Genomic DNA, 18268 nt, shown 5'->3' with positions numbered 1-18268 from the left:
ACATGGCACAGCAACCCCAATCGCCCTGATGGGAAGTTGCTTATTCAGAATGGCACATGGCACACTCTGTGGTTCATCGTGGGTTAAACAGCCCCCGATGAGCCCAGCGTGTCGTGCGAAGCACTTAGTTGCTTGTACTCAGGTTGGAAATTCATACTTTGTCCTGAGTGATGGTTTCATAAGGCTGATGAAAGCCCTTTGAAAAGTCATTTGGTTTTTAAATGCACCTTCTCTCTTTCCACAGGCTGTGGCCAGCTCTTAACATCTGGACCAGGTTCCATGTCGGAGCAGATGATCACCATCAGCCAGCCACAGGGTGAGACGCAGCCATCCGTCACAACCCTCCTGTCCCAGCAGATGTCAGAGAGCTCTCAGCTGTCTTCTGCCATGACCACCAATCAGAATATGAAGAAGATTGATGACCTGCTTGTGTCGCTACAGAACCAGGGGAACAATAACATGGCTGGCTCCTTCTAACTGGCCAGGTGAGCTGGATATCGGAGCCCAAGGCACTTCTCTCCAGCCAGGCAGGGATGCGCTCTCTTTTCTTGTTCTTGCCATTCGTGGAGCCTATAGAGGTCCTCATGCTGACATGAAAACAGTAGTGTCCGTCTTGAGAACAGATGAAAGTTTGAGCCAGATCCTTGAGTCTGCTCTTGTTCTGTGTAGTCCAGTGGAATGATACACACGTACAGATGGTGTCTTTCAGCTTCACTGCAACTAGGGTTGATCACCACTGAAAGGTGTTGCTCAAAAATCACGGTGTGGATTGGGGTCTCTTGGCCTAGAACCTAACCTCAGGCTGAAATATGCCATTCTGAAGCGTTCCCCAGGGCAGGCTGATTCCTACAGCACGGAAGCGCTGTGTGGCTTTCGGGCTGTGTGTGTGTTTGTGTGTGTGTGTGTGTGTGTGTGTGTGTGTGTGTGTGTGTGTGTGTATGCATGTATATATTCTGGCCCGAATAAATTATGCACAGCAAGCAAGTTTGCCAAGAGTGGCTTCTGCATAGTTCTGTTTCTACTACTGCTGATTGGTGGAACTCTTGCTCTGTCTCCTGTGTCATCCACTTGAGATAATCTTCTTAGTCATTAGAGCTAGAAAGTGGCTTTAAAAACGCACACATCCTGAGGCACGCAAGTTGTTGAATTCTGCCCCAAGTTCTGTACCTCTGGTGCAGTTCTGGCCGGGGGCGGGGCAGGGGGGAGCTCACTTCCTGAACCGTAACAGCAAGATTGGTGGCTCTTTCATTCTAGTTCCAGAGCATCCGTCTACTTCCGCAGAGTTCATCCCAGTTGGATAACACTGATAGGTGGCAATGGTTATTTTATTTATTTTGTTTATAATACTTTTGTACTGCTTGTCATATTAAAATCCCTAAGTGGTTCACATTAAAATACATGATAAACAGTAAGTAATTAAAACATTTCAACACTATAACAATGAAGCAGGGCAGTAACAATCCCTCGCAGGTCAGGGAAAACTTGTGTGAACACGTATGTTTCCCTGAGGTGTTTGTCTTGCCACTGTTTGTGCCTGTGGAGACACACCAGGGGGAGTGTTCCAAAGGATGGGTGCCACCACTGAGAAGGCCTTCTTACAGTCCACTGCCAGGACACCTTCCATTGCCCACAGAATGATGACTACAATCTCCTCAGAAGATCTCAGAGGTCGGCTGGGTATATATAGGGGGAAACAGTTAGGTATTCTGGTCCCAAATCGTTTAAGGCTCTGTATGTCAATAACTAAACTTTGACATACATGGCATGAGCCAGCCCATGCAGCTATTTTAACACAGGCATCCTATGCGTATAGATGCTCCCCTGGGCATCCTAGCTGCTGCATTCTGCACTAGCTGCAGCTTCCAGACCAGGCACAAGGGCAGCCGCCTATAGAGCGTAGTGTAGTAGTCTAATCATGTGGTTCCTGGTGCATGGTTCATACTGACTAGGCTCTCCCAATCCAGTGCCACCCCGGCTGATGCTGGGAACAGGCACGCCAAGCCACGGAGGTTCCCTGATACCAAGTGCAAAGCAGCCGTCATTGCTAGCTTCAGCATGGAGGGAAACGCCCAGTTGTTGGGTGCTGTTGAATTAAGAGGGCTTGAGGGAAAGCGGAACTGGGGCTCTCAGTTGCACTTAAACTTTGCCTTTTCGTTTTGTCTCTTTTTGCTTGTAACTTCAGAAATCCTGTGGTAGACGAGCAGATTTTCAAGATCCCTTTAGCTCTTGTGACTCTGGAATGGAGGGAGATTGGAGTTGAATTTCCTCTGTCAAAGGACGGCCTGAACCCAAGGGAGAACGCAGCCTTTGCCCGTGCCACGCCTGGAAAGCGGCTGTTGAGCGAGAGCCTTGGAGAGAGACCTCTGGAAGCTGAGAGAGGCAGAAGACCTCTGCTTTGTGTTGCCCAGGCCTGGGTTGGACGGCTGCCCCCATCTCTCTAGCCCTGCTTTGGGGTGCAGAGCATGGCTGCTCAGTTATCATTGCAGCTAGGCGAGGGAAGAATGTGGAGCTGTGTTTTTCCTTCTGCCCACCCCCACCCCCGCCCACCCCCGCTCTCTCTTTCCGGCCTTCACAACTCTTTGGTCAGGTTGTGAAACATAACTGGACTACCTTGAGTCCTGAAATGGTTTGGTTACGCTGGTGTCTGATTCACACATTTGTGCTCGTCACTTGATTTGCAGCTGAACATGTAAGTGGTTTCCATGTTGCTGGAGGCAATGTGAAGTGACTCAAGGGTTCATTCTGTGGTCATGAACTCCACGCATGCAGGTCATTTCTGGGTGCTGCAGTTGTCAAGCGGTGAACATTCCAGTGTGATTTGGGCCCCAGCGTTGAATGGAAGCTGCTGCTGGCTTCATAATAGGATGGAGGAAACTGTGAATTAGCACCCAGGGAGGGGGCAGCACGTACGATAGACAGGCAGCGGCGGTGGCAGCGTCTCCCGTGGCCCCAAGGGCACAGCCTGAAGAAGGGCAAGAGCACATCCAAGAATGTGGCTGCAGCTTCCTGAGGGGCTGGACTTCAATGGATAGGGTTGCTCAAGGGGGGGACCGGGGTGGGGGTGCTTCCTCTGCCAAACCTTCACTTTCAGAAGAGGGCTGAGGAATGGACTCCCTCTTGAGGCCTGCCTTGATAGTGCCCTCGCTGAATCGCCTTCCTCTCAATCCCTTTTCTGTATCTTTCCTCTTCTAAATATGCTGCCACCTGTAGAAACCTGAACTAGCCTTTTAGAGGGCCAGAAAGCCCCTTGCTTTGGGATGGAGGAAAAGCCAAGCTGGCGGATGCCGCCTCAATGGTGGAGGTGTCCTGTTTCCCAACCCCTTTTCTAATTGGTGCTGGAATAAAGTCTTAAGCGCAATCCCAAATGGAGGCAGGGAGGGGGACGGCAGCTCCCTGTGGGCCCTTGGAGCAGCACCTCTGTGGCCCCTCAGCCCCTTTGAGGCAAGCAACAGCCCTCTTGCAAGGCGCAGGTGGCGGTGATGAATTCGCACCCGTTTCAGCGCTGCAATCCCAGCACCAGGGAACAAGCTCCATTTCAGGTGCTTCCCCGGGAGTGCTTGCTACAGCCTTTGCACTTCTGGGGGGGTGTTTCCCTGTCCTGCACGTGAAATGCTGCGTGGGCGCCTGTCGCCCGCTGGCGTCCGTGCGTGGCTCTCGCTGGCCTTGGGGATCGTGTTTTTTTAGTAAGCGTCGGTGTCCATTTTTAGTCTTGTGTAGAGAAGAATTTCACTCGTCCATGGTTTTATAGCGCCCCCCGCCCCTCCCTCGTGTGTTTTTTCTAACTTGCCCGTGTGCCCCCTTGAGCTACGTAGAGCCGTGCCTGGTTTCCTTTCCGTTCTCGTCGTGTCGTCCTGTCCATTGCCAGTCCGTCTCTGATGTTTGCAGTCGGTGGCTCGTTCTGTCTGTCCGTCTCTCCTCGAGAGGCTTGAGTTACGTTTTCAGTAGTACAGGCTATTTTGCCGATATGAAGGGAACTTTTCAGAAAGAGACCTGCTCTAGGTCATTTAATTTTGAATACAGTTTTCAATCGTTCAAGTTTTGGATGGTTTATATCTAATGTGTGTTTCATTTTTTTGGAAAGCTCTATTTTGTATTTAGGAAATGATAAACTATTTTGCTATTTGTACTGAGTGAGTACATTGGCATAAATATAATATATATATAAATATATATATATACATATTCACACACGTATATTCTTCTTGCCACAGATTTTTGTGGTAAATGTGTGAGTTTATCGTCTGTTCTCCCACAATATGGTGTCTAGTAACTGGGGGAGGGGAGGGGGTTGTGAAGTACAAAGTATTCATGTACTTTTCCCCCCCTTGCATAATTCATCGTTCATCTCTGGCCATCCCATCAGGCAGCCCCTGGGCTGACCGGCTGCGAGGAAGGCGGCTGGGCTGCCGACGCAGCCCGTCTCGCCCTGCCGTATGACCTTGTAGACGAACCCCGTGAGGCGGCTTCTCCAGGGTTGGGGTTCCGTACAGCATGGGCCGTTCAGCTTTTACTCATGGTTAATGTCTAATGTTTTATTGCTGGCTTTTTAATTTATAATAACACTACAGATTTACAATTGGAACCCGCTTTCCCTGTTTTCTAATGCCAGTCGCTACATTGATCATTCTTCTCCTGCGGTATTTTGTATTTGCTGAGAAGACGCTGAGGGGGAGAAGGAGCTGCCGTGTGCCTCTTCCTATGGTTGGCGGGGAGATGGAGGAGGGAGGTGGCTTCGGCTTTCCCTTTCGGGGAACTGGCAGCTGAGCAGGAGCCCTGCCTGGCTTCGGGAAGAGGCGCTTGGTCTCAAGCCACGGTGCCTTGACGGGGGTGAAGTGTGCGAAGGCGGGTGAGGAGGAGGAGGAGGAGGGGCAGGTGGACCCGTGCGCGGCTGTGTCTGGTTCACGTCTGTGGCAGGGCTGTCCTCAAGGGACGGTGCCTCATCACCAGGGACCAATCCTCTGTTGAACCAAGTTCCAGCCCAGATCCACCTGGCCACTTCTCCCCGAACGGCTCCAGCTGTGCAACATGGGCATCCGGCTTGGGGTGGTAATTAGGGCTCCTGCTGCTCAGTGTGAAACGGTGACATTCATGGGTTTTTTTTGGTCTGTTTCTTTCTTTTCTTTCTTGGTCCATTTTAGGTCAATATTTAAATGTACAACATTTTGAGTATGTGATTTGGTTACAAAAAGTCTGTCTTTGAAGGCAAGGGCCTGCTCAGGCGCTGGCAAGGTCTGGTGCTGCATCTTCCCTACAGCTTTTTGCAGGGCGGGGGTGGGATGGCGGCAGCGGCAGGGCCGGTCAGGACTGCTTGGTCGTGGCAGACTCCTGCTGCAGCTTGTTTCTGTTCTGTTCTCAGTCCCAGCATGGCTCAGTCCCAGCATGGAGCTTCTCCTGCCCCCGTTCGTTCACTCTTGCCCCTTGCATCTGGTTCTTTCCAGCATGGCTGTTCAAGGAGGGTCAGATCAGGGAAGGGCAGGAGGGTGTGATCGCCTCCGCTCTTCCCAAAGAGTCCCCAAAGGCAGGAGGCGACTCCTTCCTCGCGGGTGCCGTGTCTCCACACCAAGCGCTCTGGATGAAGCAGCCTTGGGAATTCAAGAGCCAGCAAGGCCTTTATGGGGACAAGAGAAAACGGGAGCTTAAAAGAGTGCGCCCCCCCCCACTTCATCTTTTACTCTCTCCAAACAAACATGAACAGCCAAGTGCTTCTGGGTCCCATCCTGAACAAGCTGACAATAAGCCTCAAGCCCCCTGGGTTGGAGCAGTGCTGGGCAGGCCAGGATGGGTGTTGCTGCCTAGTCTTCCCCTCCCGGAGCCCTCCTGCCCTTTCCTCACCTCCGCAGCCGCCACCGCCGCTGCCCACTTGGGTGCTGCTGCCACCGGGTTGTCTTTCGGGCTCCCCCACAAGGGCTGCTTGCAGCCTTCAGCCCGTGGCTAATTACTTGGCCGTCGGCTGGGGCCAGTTTCCTCCGCCAGTCGCCATTTGTACTTGAACCTCTGCCCGTGGAGCTCCGCTGTTTCAGAATGAAGGTCTCATTTGGGCCAGGCACCTTTAATGCCAGGTGCTCAACAATTCCTGGAGACTTTCCCCTCCAGGCCTAGTCCCTGGCCCTGCTGAGAGGCCGGGGCGTCCTCTGCAGCTCCCTGGCCAACTCTCTCAAGAGGGTTTCCCCACAGAGGGATGGGTCTGTGGGGAACGGCGTGACATCAGAACTCTGCCTCCTTCTCGTCCCGGCGCGAAGCCCCCCCCCCGATGCGCTGCCCTGCTCCTCTCGCTCTTCCTCCCGCGTCCCCTCGGCCTTCCTGCCATCCTGGCTTCGAGCAGCACCAGACAGACCAGCCGCTGAACAGCCTCTTCCAGTATCCTGCAATGTGAATGTAGCCTCAGATGGCCCCTTGTGCGTTTTGTGTGTCCTTGGCTTGTGTAGGTGGGTTTCTCAGAGCACTGATACCAGTTTTCAGTTTATTCTATTGGGGAGGGGGGGGAACTAGGGGGGCGGGACCTCATTTGCATTTGTTTTTAGCTATTCTGTGATAACTCGTTGAATATTAAAAAGAGATATTTTGCTTCTATTGGGACATTTGTATACTTGCAACTATATTTCTGTACACAGCTGCAGTCAAGAATAAAACTTTGAAAGTTTTCATTTTGCAGTGTATAACTACCGTGCCCTTGTTCTTTCTGGCATCTTGAGCTCAAGATACTTGAATACAAGCCACAGGAGTCTGCTTCAGAGTCTTAAACGAGGGGTATTTAAGTTCCTTGTGCAGCTCCGGGTCTCCCAACTTTTGCACACAGCAGCTGGATGCTCAGGTGCTGCACGACATGGAAAGGTTGCGAACGAGATGGGAGACCCTGTAAGAAGAGGCCACTTTATAGACCCCCCCCTCCTACACACACACCCCTCCGAGACCTTGGGCCTCTTCCTCACTGGGTTTCCCCATCCGCTTATGGGCAGCGCAGTGGTTGCTGCTGCTGCTGCTGCTGCCGCTCATGTTTGCAACACGGCACAGTAAGCAAATGGAGCCAGGCTTGGGATCCTGGCTGCCAGCAGTGATCGACTACGGGTGGCAGACACTGCCCCCCATGCGGTTGCTCCACAGGGCCAACCAGCTCAGTCAGTTGATTAACGTTGAGGGACATGTGGAAAAACACATCATAAGCTGGGCTGGGCTCCTCAAATTGTTCAAGTTGGATTTGGTTTGTATTTTCCTTCAGGAAATGTGACACTGACAGACTTTTCAGGCTTTTCACACGTTGATGGTGGTGGTAGTGGTGCTGCTGTTGCCCTCTGCTCTGGGTAAAGCAGTTTGAAAATGTTAGATATTAGAACCACATAAACCTTCCACAAAGCATGTGCAAGTAAAAACAGTGCCTTGAGATGCTATTTGGGCACTGTGACTTTAACCTCTGGCTAAAGCTGCTGATCTTTCCAGCGCCCAATTCCTCCCCCATCTTGCACGGTTGCCAGTACCCACAATGAAGCCTCTGGTTTGAAACACACATCTGCAAACCACTGCCCAAGGCTGTAATTTGTGAATGTTGTTCCCCATCTACGGGAGTCCAAAGCACCCGCTCCTCTGCGTGCGCGCACATGCACACACTCCTGATTTTGCCTCTCAATGGGACTACTGTGCTTCGTGCGCACTCCTTGCTTTCATGTGACGAATCACTGCTCAGGGCAAACATTTATCCATCAACCACAAACCTGACATACCCAAAAGGTTTTCAGCCCACCTCCACATAGATGACACACAAGAGTGACTGGTCCCAGGGGGCAGCCAGGTCCCTCTGTTGTAGCAAAAAGGGGGGGTGAGACCAAGAGATCCCTTGTGGCTGAGAGTCACAAGTGAGCAGCCGTTTTGGGTGAGGGCAGAGGGGCAAACTGGGTTCTTTCTGGCAGGGAGTGGGAGACAAGCTCCCTGCAACGGCTCCTTCTCTGGCCGAGGGTTGGGCTGGATTGTTCTCCTTTGGCTCTTGGCTTGAAATTATTCCTGGCAAACGGGGGACCCAGCCTCCCCAGGTCCCCTGGCTGATGGTTAGAAGCCAGCGTATACCACCCTGAGTGTGGGTTAGCTCCAGAGTTTCGCCTGCTGAAGCAGGACTCCCAGCTAACCCGTTGAGAGGAGTTGCAAAAATGACTTTTTCAAAAGCATTGGCTAGACTGGACCGACCCGCCCGCCTGCCTGCAAGAGCTTACACCAGTGGGTCACATTCTGCTAGCCCTCTTCTCCCCCTCCTCCAGAAGATTGCCTTTTCTTTAGTGGGGTCGTGCAAAATCCTTCTTGGTTTTCTTGGAACAGAAACCCTACACCCAAGGCACATGCCAGGTGAGGAGAGACATTTGGCCCGTGAGCTGTCTGCCCACGAAAAGTTTCCTGCCCCCTTCCAGTTCGTTAGATGAAAGGCCTACGCAAGCTAGTCTCATCACAGATCTCTTTCCCTTGACTCATGCAAAGGGGTGAGAATCCTGTAAAGACCCTTTGCAGCGTCCACCATCTCTAGCTGGCCCCATATTGCTAGCTGGGTGTGGTAGCAGAGCAGGCTGACCCCCTCACAGATGCACAGGGTGGGCGCCCCTGCGCTTCTGAGTAGTGCCGGCACTTGAGAGAGACCCACCTGCCGCCCAAACTGCAAAAAGGCCACGGTTGTCGCACACAATGTGGCCCTTTCTGCTTTCCAGTGTGGTGTTCCTAATTCTGCTTGTGAAACGAAGACAGTGGCCAGAGGTCATAGAAAGGTCTTTTTATTTACTGTAAAACATGCACAGACTCCTAAAAGAAAGGCACTAATGACCACATTCCAGCAACCCTGAGTAGAAAGGAGACGGGCCCAGCTGTTCTTAAGGCCCACGGGCGTTATCACTTCCTGAGAGAAATTCAAAGAGGTTTTTGTCTTGCCCTAAACTGGTCCAAACATTGAGGGTTAATTACGAAATGGGAAGAAAAGTGCAGACTCCGTTGGAGAGGGTGCCCTTTCTCCACAAGAGGGGCACCTGGCTCGTTTCAGCTCCTGGAGAACCCGTAAGCGGGCTCCCCCAGCCTGGCGCCGCCCAAATGTCCCGGGTTACGACGGCCGCCCTTCCCACCCAGCGTGGCCAAAGGCTAGGCTGGCAGGGGAAAGTGGGTCTAGTAGTCCATTACATTTCGAGGACACGGGGCTGGGGGAACGGTCCCACGAGGCCATGGAAAGTGCAAGCTGTCCCATTGTCGCCAAATGTTCTTGTGCCCCTGGAACTTTTGCAGAGCTGGGTTGCACACTGGCATAGTGAGGGAAATGAACTCAAGAACGCTGGCAATTGGCATAGAAGTTGTTGAGTGTGTTTTTTGTTTTTACCTTAAACACAGAGAGAAAAGCATGATTCAGTACACCGTCTCCAAACACTGGACCAGGAGACTCCCTAATAACCGTAATTACTATTTGTGGGGGAAAGGCTTCTTATGTTTCAGTTGCTAGCGTTCTTGAGTTAATTCCCCACTTTCGTTGAAGGAAATCTACGAAGAGACCAAGCCGTGGAACTGTGGCTGGCCAAATAACGAACAGGGAGGGAGGGAGCAGAGCACCCCAAGATTAACTGGTTTCCACACCACAGGAACTGGCCACGTGACAGGCAGAACAGAAAAGATTCAGAGCAGGGAGGGGGAGTGTGTGGCCCTTCAGATGATGTTGGACTGCAAGTCCCATCATTCCTCATCATTGACTGCTAGCTAGGGCTGATGGGGGTTGTGATCCAACAACAGCTGGAGGGCCACCTGTTGGCCATCCCTGGTTTGGAGAAACGGACAAAGCCAGCGTGAGGGTTTTCACCTTGCTCCAGAGGGAGGGGAGCAGAGAGGCCTCTCTGCTGCTCCGTCGGAAGGGGAGGGCGCTCCGATACAAGAGGCCCGCCTGTGCAAGCCCTCGGAGTATGACTAGCAAAGCCGTGAGAGCCCTTCACCCTGAAGCCTTTACAAGTCCAGATCGCCCTGCGTTCCTGTCCTCTGCATTCATCCAATCGGGTGGGCTGCAATTCGAACAAGGCACAGGTTTAGGAGATGGGTCTAAGAAAGGAAGGGCTAGAAGCGTGCTCAAACTATTTCCGGGAGGAAGGAACTGGTGCTGCACCTTTTGAATTGCCTGCCCGTTCTAGAAGAGGTCCCCCACCCCACAACGCCGCTACCTGGAGGGGCTACTTCTTCTGCGGGGCTTTGACCTGACTGTCGGGCAGAAGCGGCTTCCCCAAATGCTGACCGACCGTCAGCCCGTACTTCTGATCTTCCTGCTGCTCCTTGACCTCTTTCTTCAGCAAAAAGCCCCCCGCAAAGCTCAGGTCAAAGTCGCTGGCAGGGGCGAAGCTGAGGGGCCTCTCCTCCCAGATGGTCGCCAGCCTCTTCTTCCAGCCCTCCAGGATCTGGGAGCGACCCTCCGCCGGGGTGTGGCCAATGCTGAAAGCAATCTGGGGTTCCAAGACTTGGAAGCCGCAGAAATGGAGCGTGCCACTCTGGGGGGTGAGAACAGTTGCAAAGCCCAATCAAGGCCGGTCCCCTCCAGCGCCGGAGTGGCGCACAACGCAGCCCAGGCCCTGTGAGCTGCACCTCCCTGCCGGCACTTCCAAGAGGCATTTGAGGAAGCACTCCCACCTCCAGAGGAGTCCCTTCAAGATCTGCACGGAAATAGGACTCTGGCTTTAAAAACTTGAGATTTAGGTCTCGCCTACAAATTCTGCAGAAGAAACACTACTTACTTGGGCCGACTAATGACTGGAATACTGATGCAAGCTTTAAGGCTCCACAGAGCTCCACATACTGTGCATGTTCAGAATCAACTGAAGCAAGGGCTCTATGCAAACCAGACGCTTTGCTTGTTTGTTTGAAAGGAAGCCTTTCAAAGGCTTCCTTTGAAAGGTGGATTCCTGCACTGAGCAGGGGGTTGGACTAGATGGCCTTGTAGGCCCCTTCCAACTCTGCTATTCTATGATTCTATGAACTCTTACTGCGGCTTTCTTACCTGTATTGGCCAGAGAATAATGTTGATGTCTCCGTTGACGCCTTCCGGAGTGTACATGGAGCCTGTCCCGCCAGTGGTGAAGGACAGCACAGCCTTCTTTTTCTATAGGGAAGCAAACCTTAGTCATGCCCCATGCAGTGGCTGCGATGGGCACTTTGCCCCTGGCCTCCAGCAAGCCCCTGTTCTTTGGGCCCTGCTTAACCTGCCCCACCCCCCACTGCCGAGGCCAAGGGACAGGGGGGACTCAGAATCATCTCTGAGTCCTCTGATGCCACCGAAGACAGCCTTCACTCAACCTGCTGCCCTCCAGGTATGCTGGACTGCAACTCCCAGCATTCCCCAGGCAGCATGGAGAAAGCAGGCCTAAGAGGTGGTCAGCAGGCCACCAGTGCAGAAGATGCTGGCAGCAGCAGCAGCAGAGAACCAAGGGGAGGAAGCAGCATCACTGCCAGTCCAGATGCAGGGAGACACGCGTCACCCACCACTGTGACCACACGAGTCGTCGCCTTCCTCCCCCCTCCCCTGCATGGCAGACCTACCTGGAAGGGCCCCTGGTCATACATGGCACTGTAGGAGTACGAAAAGCCGCTCGTGAGGATCCGGTCAAACCACCCTTTCAAGATGGCCGGTAAGCCAAACCACTGGAGGGGGAACTGGAACAGAAGCAGAACACTGGGTCTTTCCACCCACCCGTTTCATTGCACAAGTGACACTCATCTGGCGGGGATCCTGCCCCCTGCCCCCTGCCCTCCTCTCCCCTCCAGGCACACCCACTTGCCACCTCTCTCATTTCTGTGGGACAGAGAGGTGAGCCCCACTTCTCCATCCCAACGGCAGCTAGAGCAAAGGCAAGGGAAATCGCCCCAGCATCAGGCCTGAGGGGCTCGGCCCAGCAAGGATTCTGCATTTGGCCGAGGCCAGGGTCTGCAATTCCCCCTTGCCCCACACTCAGGGCTTCCTACATTTTATCTTGCCTCTCCAGAATTTCTGCTCCAACCAGCCACGGGACCTAAACATCTAATTGAAATTTGACAGCAAAATATACTGAATCCTAGAGTTGGAAGGGGCCATCGGATCCCAATCCCTGCGCAGTGCAGGGATCCAGTTCAAAGCATCCCTGATGGACGCCTGCCCGGTCTCTGCTTGGAGAGCTGCAGGGACAGGGGGACCCCCAACCCCCACCCCACCCCTGCAGTGGGCTTCATTGTACGACGGCTCTGATTGACCGTGAGCAGGTTTTTCTTGATATTCAACCAAAATCTGCCTTCCTGTAACTTAAGCCTGTTATTTTGTGTCCTACAGTCCTGGATGATGGAGAACAGCTTGCAGCCCTCTTCTGTGTCACAACTCTGAAGGTACTTCGAAAGGGCTCTCATACACTACCACCACCTCCGTCTTCTCTTCTCAAGGCTAAACACACCTGGTTCCTTCAACCTTTCTTCATAGCGCTTGGCTTCCAGTCCCCCTGATCACCTTTGGGCAGCCCTTCTCTGAACTCCTTCTTAGAGTATGAAGGACTCTCAGGGGGTGGTCCGACTAGCACAGAGCCAAGTGGAACTATTCGTTCCTGTGCTTTTGAAAACGATGCTTCTATTGAGGCAACTTAAATGGCATTTGCCTTTTTTGCAGCCACATCACACTGATTAGTCTGTTTGCTTTGGGTTTGATGCTAAAACGGCAAAACCCCACGTGGGCTCTGAGAGAGGGCAGCGGGAACTCGAGAAGGCAACTGGGGGTTGTGATAGAGCGGCCAAGCGATCCTCTGCCCTCCGGCCCCTCTTTGCCTGGCCATCAGCACTATTGGGGAGCCTGCAGGAACCTGATAGTGCTGCTTCCTGGGGAGGGGGGGGGCACCTGGAAGATGACGAGATCCGCGGCCTGCAGCTTCTGCTGCTCCTCCACAATGTCCCTGCTCAGGCGGCCTTCCTTCCAGGCCAGCGCTGTCTCTGCCGGATAGCTGAAGTTCTGGGGGTCCTTTGGCTTGCCTGAGGCAGACAGAGAGAGTGGTGGGCGTCTGCAGGTGACGGGGCACCTCTGAGCCAGGGGGAGGGGCAGGGGGGCACAGAGGAGCTCCGTACCAGTGACGTCCTCCCGAGAAAGGACCGGGTTGAACTTCATGGCATAGAGGTCGGAGACAGCGACGCTCCAGCCAGCCTTCCGCAGAGCCTCCACGGCCGCCTCTTTCATGGCGTAGTTGAAGGACGTCCGCTCGGCGTGGGCCAGCACAATCAGGGCCTTCTTGGCTGCAAAGAGGGGCAGGGGCCGGGTCGGGCCAAGATGGTGGGTTCGTCTGGGGCAGAGCAGGGGAAAGGGCCTCCCACCAGGTTCAGGTGCAGAAGACCAAAGCCAGGGGAGTCACGTGGGCACCGGAGGCAAAAGGTGTCCCACAAACGCCTCCCCGGCAGCCCTGGGGCTGCACACCCAGTACGAACCGAGGGCCTGGCTCCGTGTGTCCTTCCCTTGGCGCTGCCTTCCAGGGGAGCGACCCTGGGGAGGTCAGCGGCTGCTGGTGGGGCAGCAGAGGCAGGATGAGCCCAGGGGGAAAGGAGGAGGGCGCAGCCAGGGGGGAAAGGTGAGCGCTCGCATCCAACACCCACACCGCTAGGGGCTTGCATTCCCTCAGGCAAGCGGCCCTGTGCCCACAGGCAGGTGCACCGGTGAAAGGCGCCTCGGAGATCATCCAGCCCACCCCCTTGAATCGCAGGCCCTGCACTGCAAGCGGCGGCGGCGGCCAGCAGCAGCAGCTCCAGCATCCCTGCTGCCAAGTGGCCCGCGGGCCTCGGCCCAAGCCCCGCCAGGCCAGGAGAAGCCCCCGAGGCCGAGCCTGCCACACCGCCGAGCAGCCCGCCTGTCTCACGCGGCGCCTGGAGCTGCTCGGCCGCCGCCTGCCCAGCCGCCTCCCCGAGCTCTGGGCTCGCCCCGGCCGCTCTTGCCCCGTTTCTCATCGCTTCCCAGGCCGCCGCCTCCTCCCCGGGGCTTCTCTCCGGCCGCGGCTCAGCCCGGGGAGACGGGGGGGGGGGCTCCCTCAGTGCGTGGGGAGGGGGCGCCGCGCCGCGCCGGGGTCTCCGCCCCGAAGGGCAGGAGGAGGCGCCCCGCCCGGCAGGGGCCCAGCTCGGCCGCAGCGGCGGCGGCGGCGGCTTACCAGCCATGGCGACGCGGGAGCTCGGCGGCGGCGGCTCTCCAATGCGCGGGGCGCGGCCGGCCGCGGCTCTTATGGCGGGGGCGGAGGAGGCGGGGGCGGAGGCGCTGAGTCATCGGGGCGCGGAAAGCGCCGCCCGGGGCCAAGGGCCGGTGCGTGCGGAGCCGTCGGGCGACAGGGGCTCGAGCCAGAGCGGGACACGTCGCCTGGCGCCCCGCGGTCCCCAGCCGCGTCCCTCCGCCTCACGACTCGCCCCTTTCCCAGGCCAAGAAGCCCCAACCGCGGCAGCCTTTCGCCCAGGCCCCTGGACGGCCTGGGCGCCCTTTGCCCCGGCTCTTGCTGAGGAGCCCTGGCCGGTGGCCAACCAGCCCGCCCGCCCGCCACGGCGCTCCGGCTGCCGGTTCCTCGCCCAGCTGGAACAGGGCAGCAGGAGACGACCGGCTTCTGCCACCACGGGCGCGAGATCCCAGCCTTGCTCGCCCTCTGGGCACCTGAACGGATCCTGAATAACTGCCCCCCCCCCCCACCACCACCTCCACACAAAGGAGAAGCCACCTTTTTGTGGCCAGTGTGTCGTGCGCCGAAAGGATGGGGCCAGAGCCGCTCCAACTGCCCAACCAAGAGCCACCAGAGCAGAGCAGGCCCCGGGTCTGCCTCAGGGTGACCAGGCAGTGGCTTTGGGGCCAGATCTGCACCTGCTGGAACTCGGCCTGCCCTTGACAATCTACAGGGGAATCCAGCCAGGCAGAAGCCCCACACAAGGAGATCTCCGCCGCCACCAGTTGAAGAGCCCCACTGCAGCGCCTTCTGGGCTTGCCTTGGCCGGAAATGCAACCCCGGGCCTGTTGCAAGAGGTTCTTGAGCAGCTGAGACTGTGGCAGGTCCTGCTCCCCGAGGGAAAGGAAGGGGCTTTCTGAGAAGAGATGGCCGCTGGCAGATCCACGCTAGTGGCATTGTGGGTCTTCAAGGCAGGCAGGTCAGGTACCACAAGCCCCCGCTGAGCAGGCCCAGCCCAAGCGAGGGCTACAGCAGGCCAGGCCCAGCCCTGTGTGACAGAAGTGCGACATCAGCCCAAAGACCAGAGGGCGGACGGGAGCAAGGGAGGCGGCTGCCTTTCTCTCTCTTTCAGACATTTCTCTTATCCACTTTTAACAACACCTTTGGATTCCATCTACAGGCGTGGACCACGCAGAGTGACTCGCAGGCCAGCTTTGAACAGTAGGGCCTCTGGATCACTTTGAACTCTGGACTCTGGCTTTGTGGAGGGCCCCTGCTCCATTTCGGATTACTTCAAACCATGCCCCAAATCCTACCCTGGTGGCACTGCGCAGTGTGAAGGCCGCCACCGCCAATCCTCTTCACGGGCAGCAAGGGCCGCACACTTGTTTTAAAACCACACGGCGTTTGGACAGTGGAATATCTAAACCTGCCTTAAACGCATTGAGCCACTGAACCTGGCTGCATCCATTTTGCCAGGCTCTATAAGGACTCCGGCCAAAGTCTGTCAGCCGCTCTGCTTCCCACGAGCCTTTTCACCGGAGAGGTGGTGGGGGCTGGGGCTTGTTCTGCCACCGAGCCTGGAGCCCCTCCTGACGTCAGTCACTGGCCTGCCCAGTCCCTCATCTTAACATGCAAGCATTTAAAAAATGTGCCTTGCTTTTATGCACTTTCCCTGAGATTCAAAGACAAGCCAAGTGGCCCCAGGGCTCTTCCGCCTCACCCCTATCACTCATCATGCTGCAGGGCTTGCGTTTTAAGCTCTTGAATTAAAGCAGGAGGGAGGGGAGTCGAGGGATCGCCATTTCTGTTCTGAGGACAGGGAGAAGGCAAGATAAACAAACTGGGCCTCCCGGCTCGGTCTCCTGCTGAGGGACGCCTGGACTGTTGGGAGGCATCGGTGGTTGGTATCCAAAGCAGTTGGGCTCCCCGGGGCCTCGAATGACGCCACATTTCTTACTCCGGTCATAAGCCAGGAGAACTTCCCTGCCAACTCAACTTTGGCAGGCCCTACTACATCCATGGCAGGCGGTACCTAGATGCTCAGCAGAGCACCGGTGTCTGTTTGTCTCTGGCCCAGATTGAGGAAGCAACCCAAGAGAGCGCGCCTGTAGTGTTATGCTCCTGCTGCCTCGATGCTGTGGCCAGGGGCTCTGCTGCGTCCCGTGCTTAGCTAATGTGCCCAAATGTTGGGGGAGGGGGTTTGAGAGTGTACCCAGACTGGCTGTTTTGCTGTTGCCCGGGGTGGGTATCTTCTTCCATTAGCTTTAAGAAGACATGGCAATATTACACATGGATAGTTTTGGAGGAGGGGTCTCAAGAGAACGGTAGCTAACAGTCTGAAGGTTCTGACCTGAAGGTTCTCATGCGAGGTCCTGGTTCCTCTCTATTCGGCCCTGATTAGGCCTCATCTAGAGTATTGCGTCCAGTTCTGGGCTCCACAGTTCAAGAAAGATGCAGACAAGCTGGAGCGTGTTCAGAGGAGGGCAGCCAGGATGATCAGGGGTCTGGAAACAAAGCCCTATGAAGAGAGACTGAAAGAACTGGGCATGTTTAGCCCGGTGAAAAGAAGGCTGAGGGGAGACATGAGAGCACTTTTCAAATACTTAAAAGGTTGTCCCACAGAGGAGGGCCAGGATCTCTTCTCGATCCTCCCAGAGTGCAGGACACGGAATAACGGGCTCAAGTTAAAGGGAGCCAGATTCCAGCTGCACATCAGGAAAAACTTCTTGACTGTTAGAGCAGTACGACAATGGAACCGGTTACCTAGGGAGGTGGTGGGCTCTCCCACACTAGAGGCCTTCAAGAGGCAGCTGGACAAGCATCTGTCAGGGATGCTCTAGGGTGGATTCCTGCATTGAGCCGGGGGTTGGACTTGATGGCCTTGTAGGTCCCTTCCAACTCTGCTGTTCTATGATTCTATACATGCTCCGAGACCACAACTCCTGGAAGCCCCCCCACCCCCGGATGTGTTAGCAGAATTCTCATCAGCTGATGAGTGGAAGATGTGACCCAGAGGAAGCAGCCCTTCCAGCCTCCGGGACTAAGCAGCTTGGAGCTGGCCAGAAACCTCCGCTCCAACAGCTCCTACCTGAAGACCCAGAGCTCTGTGCCTCCAAACCCCTGTGCTATTTCAGTGCTGGCCTCGTGTGATGGGCCTCTGACATTTGCAGAGCCAATTCAGAGTCCAGCACAGAAGCTGAAATTGTCTATGAAGGTCGCCTCTCCGTAGCTCGAGGCCATAAAAAGACGTTTGTAGCCCATCCCAGAAATGGTTGCTGCTGCACCTGCGTTTCACGCCCTGATTTGCCTTGTGACAAAAGGAGGACGTGGTGCTTCTGCTGGCAAAGGAAACCAGGCGAAGTGGCCTGGGTGGCCCCTTGGCACAGTAAACACCCAGCTAATCTGTGGATTTCGCTTGCAGCGGCCACGTGACTAGACTGCCTTGTTTGCATGTCAAGGCACAGTTGGAAGGAATGCAGCAGGAGCCCTGTCCCTAGCAAGTGAGCAAGTGCTCTTAGAAGCAGGGGCTAAACGGTCTGCACTTGCTGCAGCCTGAGACAGAGCGCAGGAGAAAGGTAACAAAACCTCACGCAAGTGGGGCAGCCCCACGGAACAGCGGAACGCAATACAGGACAAGTCGAGGGATGTCTGCACTGGATTAGCTCATGCTTTCCGCCTTGAAGGTCTGCCTGGGTGGAGAAGCAGGGTAAAAGTTCTTGTGCTGTTTGTTTTGCAACAGTGGAAGCAAAATTCTGCACCGCACAGAAGTTTCTCCGCTGTGGCACCCCGGTTGTGGAATGAGCTCCCCAGAGAGGTCCGCCTGGCGCCTACACTGTACTCCTTTCATTGCCAGCTGAAGACCTTTTTATTCTCTCAGTATTTTAACACTTAATTTTAACTTAAATTTAAATTTCACTGCTTTAACTCTGTATTTTAATCTCATATCAATTTTGCTGCGTGGTTTTATCCTGATTGTGCTTTTTATACTGTATTTTGTATTTGTGCTTTTAACCTATTGGTTGTTTTATTATGGTTTTAATTTTTGTGAGCCGCCCAGAGAGCTTCGGCTGTTGGGCGGTATAGAAATGTAATAAATAAATAAATAATAAATAAATAAATAAATAAGTAATTTTCCAATGCAAGAG

General features: G+C 54.9%; 2 protein-coding genes across 6 annotated transcripts in view; one reads left to right on the top strand and one right to left on the bottom strand.

Annotated features, from left to right (window-relative positions):
• The window catches only part of NFAT5 (nuclear factor of activated T cells 5), a 46816-nt gene extending 43768 nt beyond the window's left edge, over positions 1-3048 (top strand). For all 3 annotated transcript variants that reach the window (XM_063141449.1, XM_063141450.1, XM_063141451.1), the window contains exons 13-14: positions 245-485; positions 2183-3048. In XM_063141449.1, the coding sequence (XP_062997519.1) occupies positions 245-477 (233 nt within the window). In that variant the 3' untranslated portion in view covers positions 478-485; positions 2183-3048. The remainder of the gene's footprint in view (positions 1-244; positions 486-2182) is intronic.
• Positions 3049-5590: 2542 nt separating this feature from the next.
• Positions 5591-14167, bottom strand: NQO1 (NAD(P)H quinone dehydrogenase 1). 3 transcript variants are annotated; one of them, XM_063141461.1, is made up of 7 exons: positions 14127-14167; positions 13063-13227; positions 12839-12969; positions 11524-11637; positions 10985-11086; positions 10158-10478; positions 5591-5608 (listed from the first exon to the last, which is right to left on the bottom strand). In XM_063141461.1, the coding sequence occupies exons 1-6, from the start codon at positions 14131-14133 to the stop codon at positions 10167-10169; spliced, it is 831 nt and encodes a 276-aa protein (XP_062997531.1). In that variant the 5' UTR covers positions 14134-14167; the 3' UTR covers positions 5591-5608; positions 10158-10166. The 3 variants fall into 3 exon arrangements, with proteins under 3 accessions (XP_062997531.1, XP_062997530.1, XP_062997529.1); XM_063141460.1 differs by lacking the exon at positions 5591-5608 and adding an exon at positions 8729-9334; XM_063141459.1 differs by lacking the exon at positions 5591-5608 and having other exon boundaries at positions 8729-10478.
• Positions 14168-18268: the final 4101 nt, after the last annotated feature.

The sequence above is a fragment of the Elgaria multicarinata genome, chromosome 14 (assembly GCF_023053635.1).
Source record: "Elgaria multicarinata webbii isolate HBS135686 ecotype San Diego chromosome 14, rElgMul1.1.pri, whole genome shotgun sequence".
Classification (NCBI taxonomy): domain Eukaryota; kingdom Metazoa; phylum Chordata; class Lepidosauria; order Squamata; family Anguidae; genus Elgaria; species Elgaria multicarinata.
The sequence above is the reverse complement of the archived record's forward strand: the minus strand, read 5'-3'. Positions and strand labels throughout refer to the sequence as shown.

Bases quoted from the DNA above. Each gene is read 5' to 3' on its own strand.
- NQO1 (XM_063141461.1), bottom strand. The intron at 11,087-11,523 runs GTAGGTCTGCCA...GCTTCCCTATAG, and splicing joins ATGACCAGGGGCCCTTCCAG to AAAAAGAAGGCTGTGCTGTC. The intron at 10,479-10,984 runs GTAAGAAAGCCG...CTCACCCCCCAG, and splicing joins TTATTCTCTGGCCAATACAG to AGTGGCACGCTCCATTTCTG.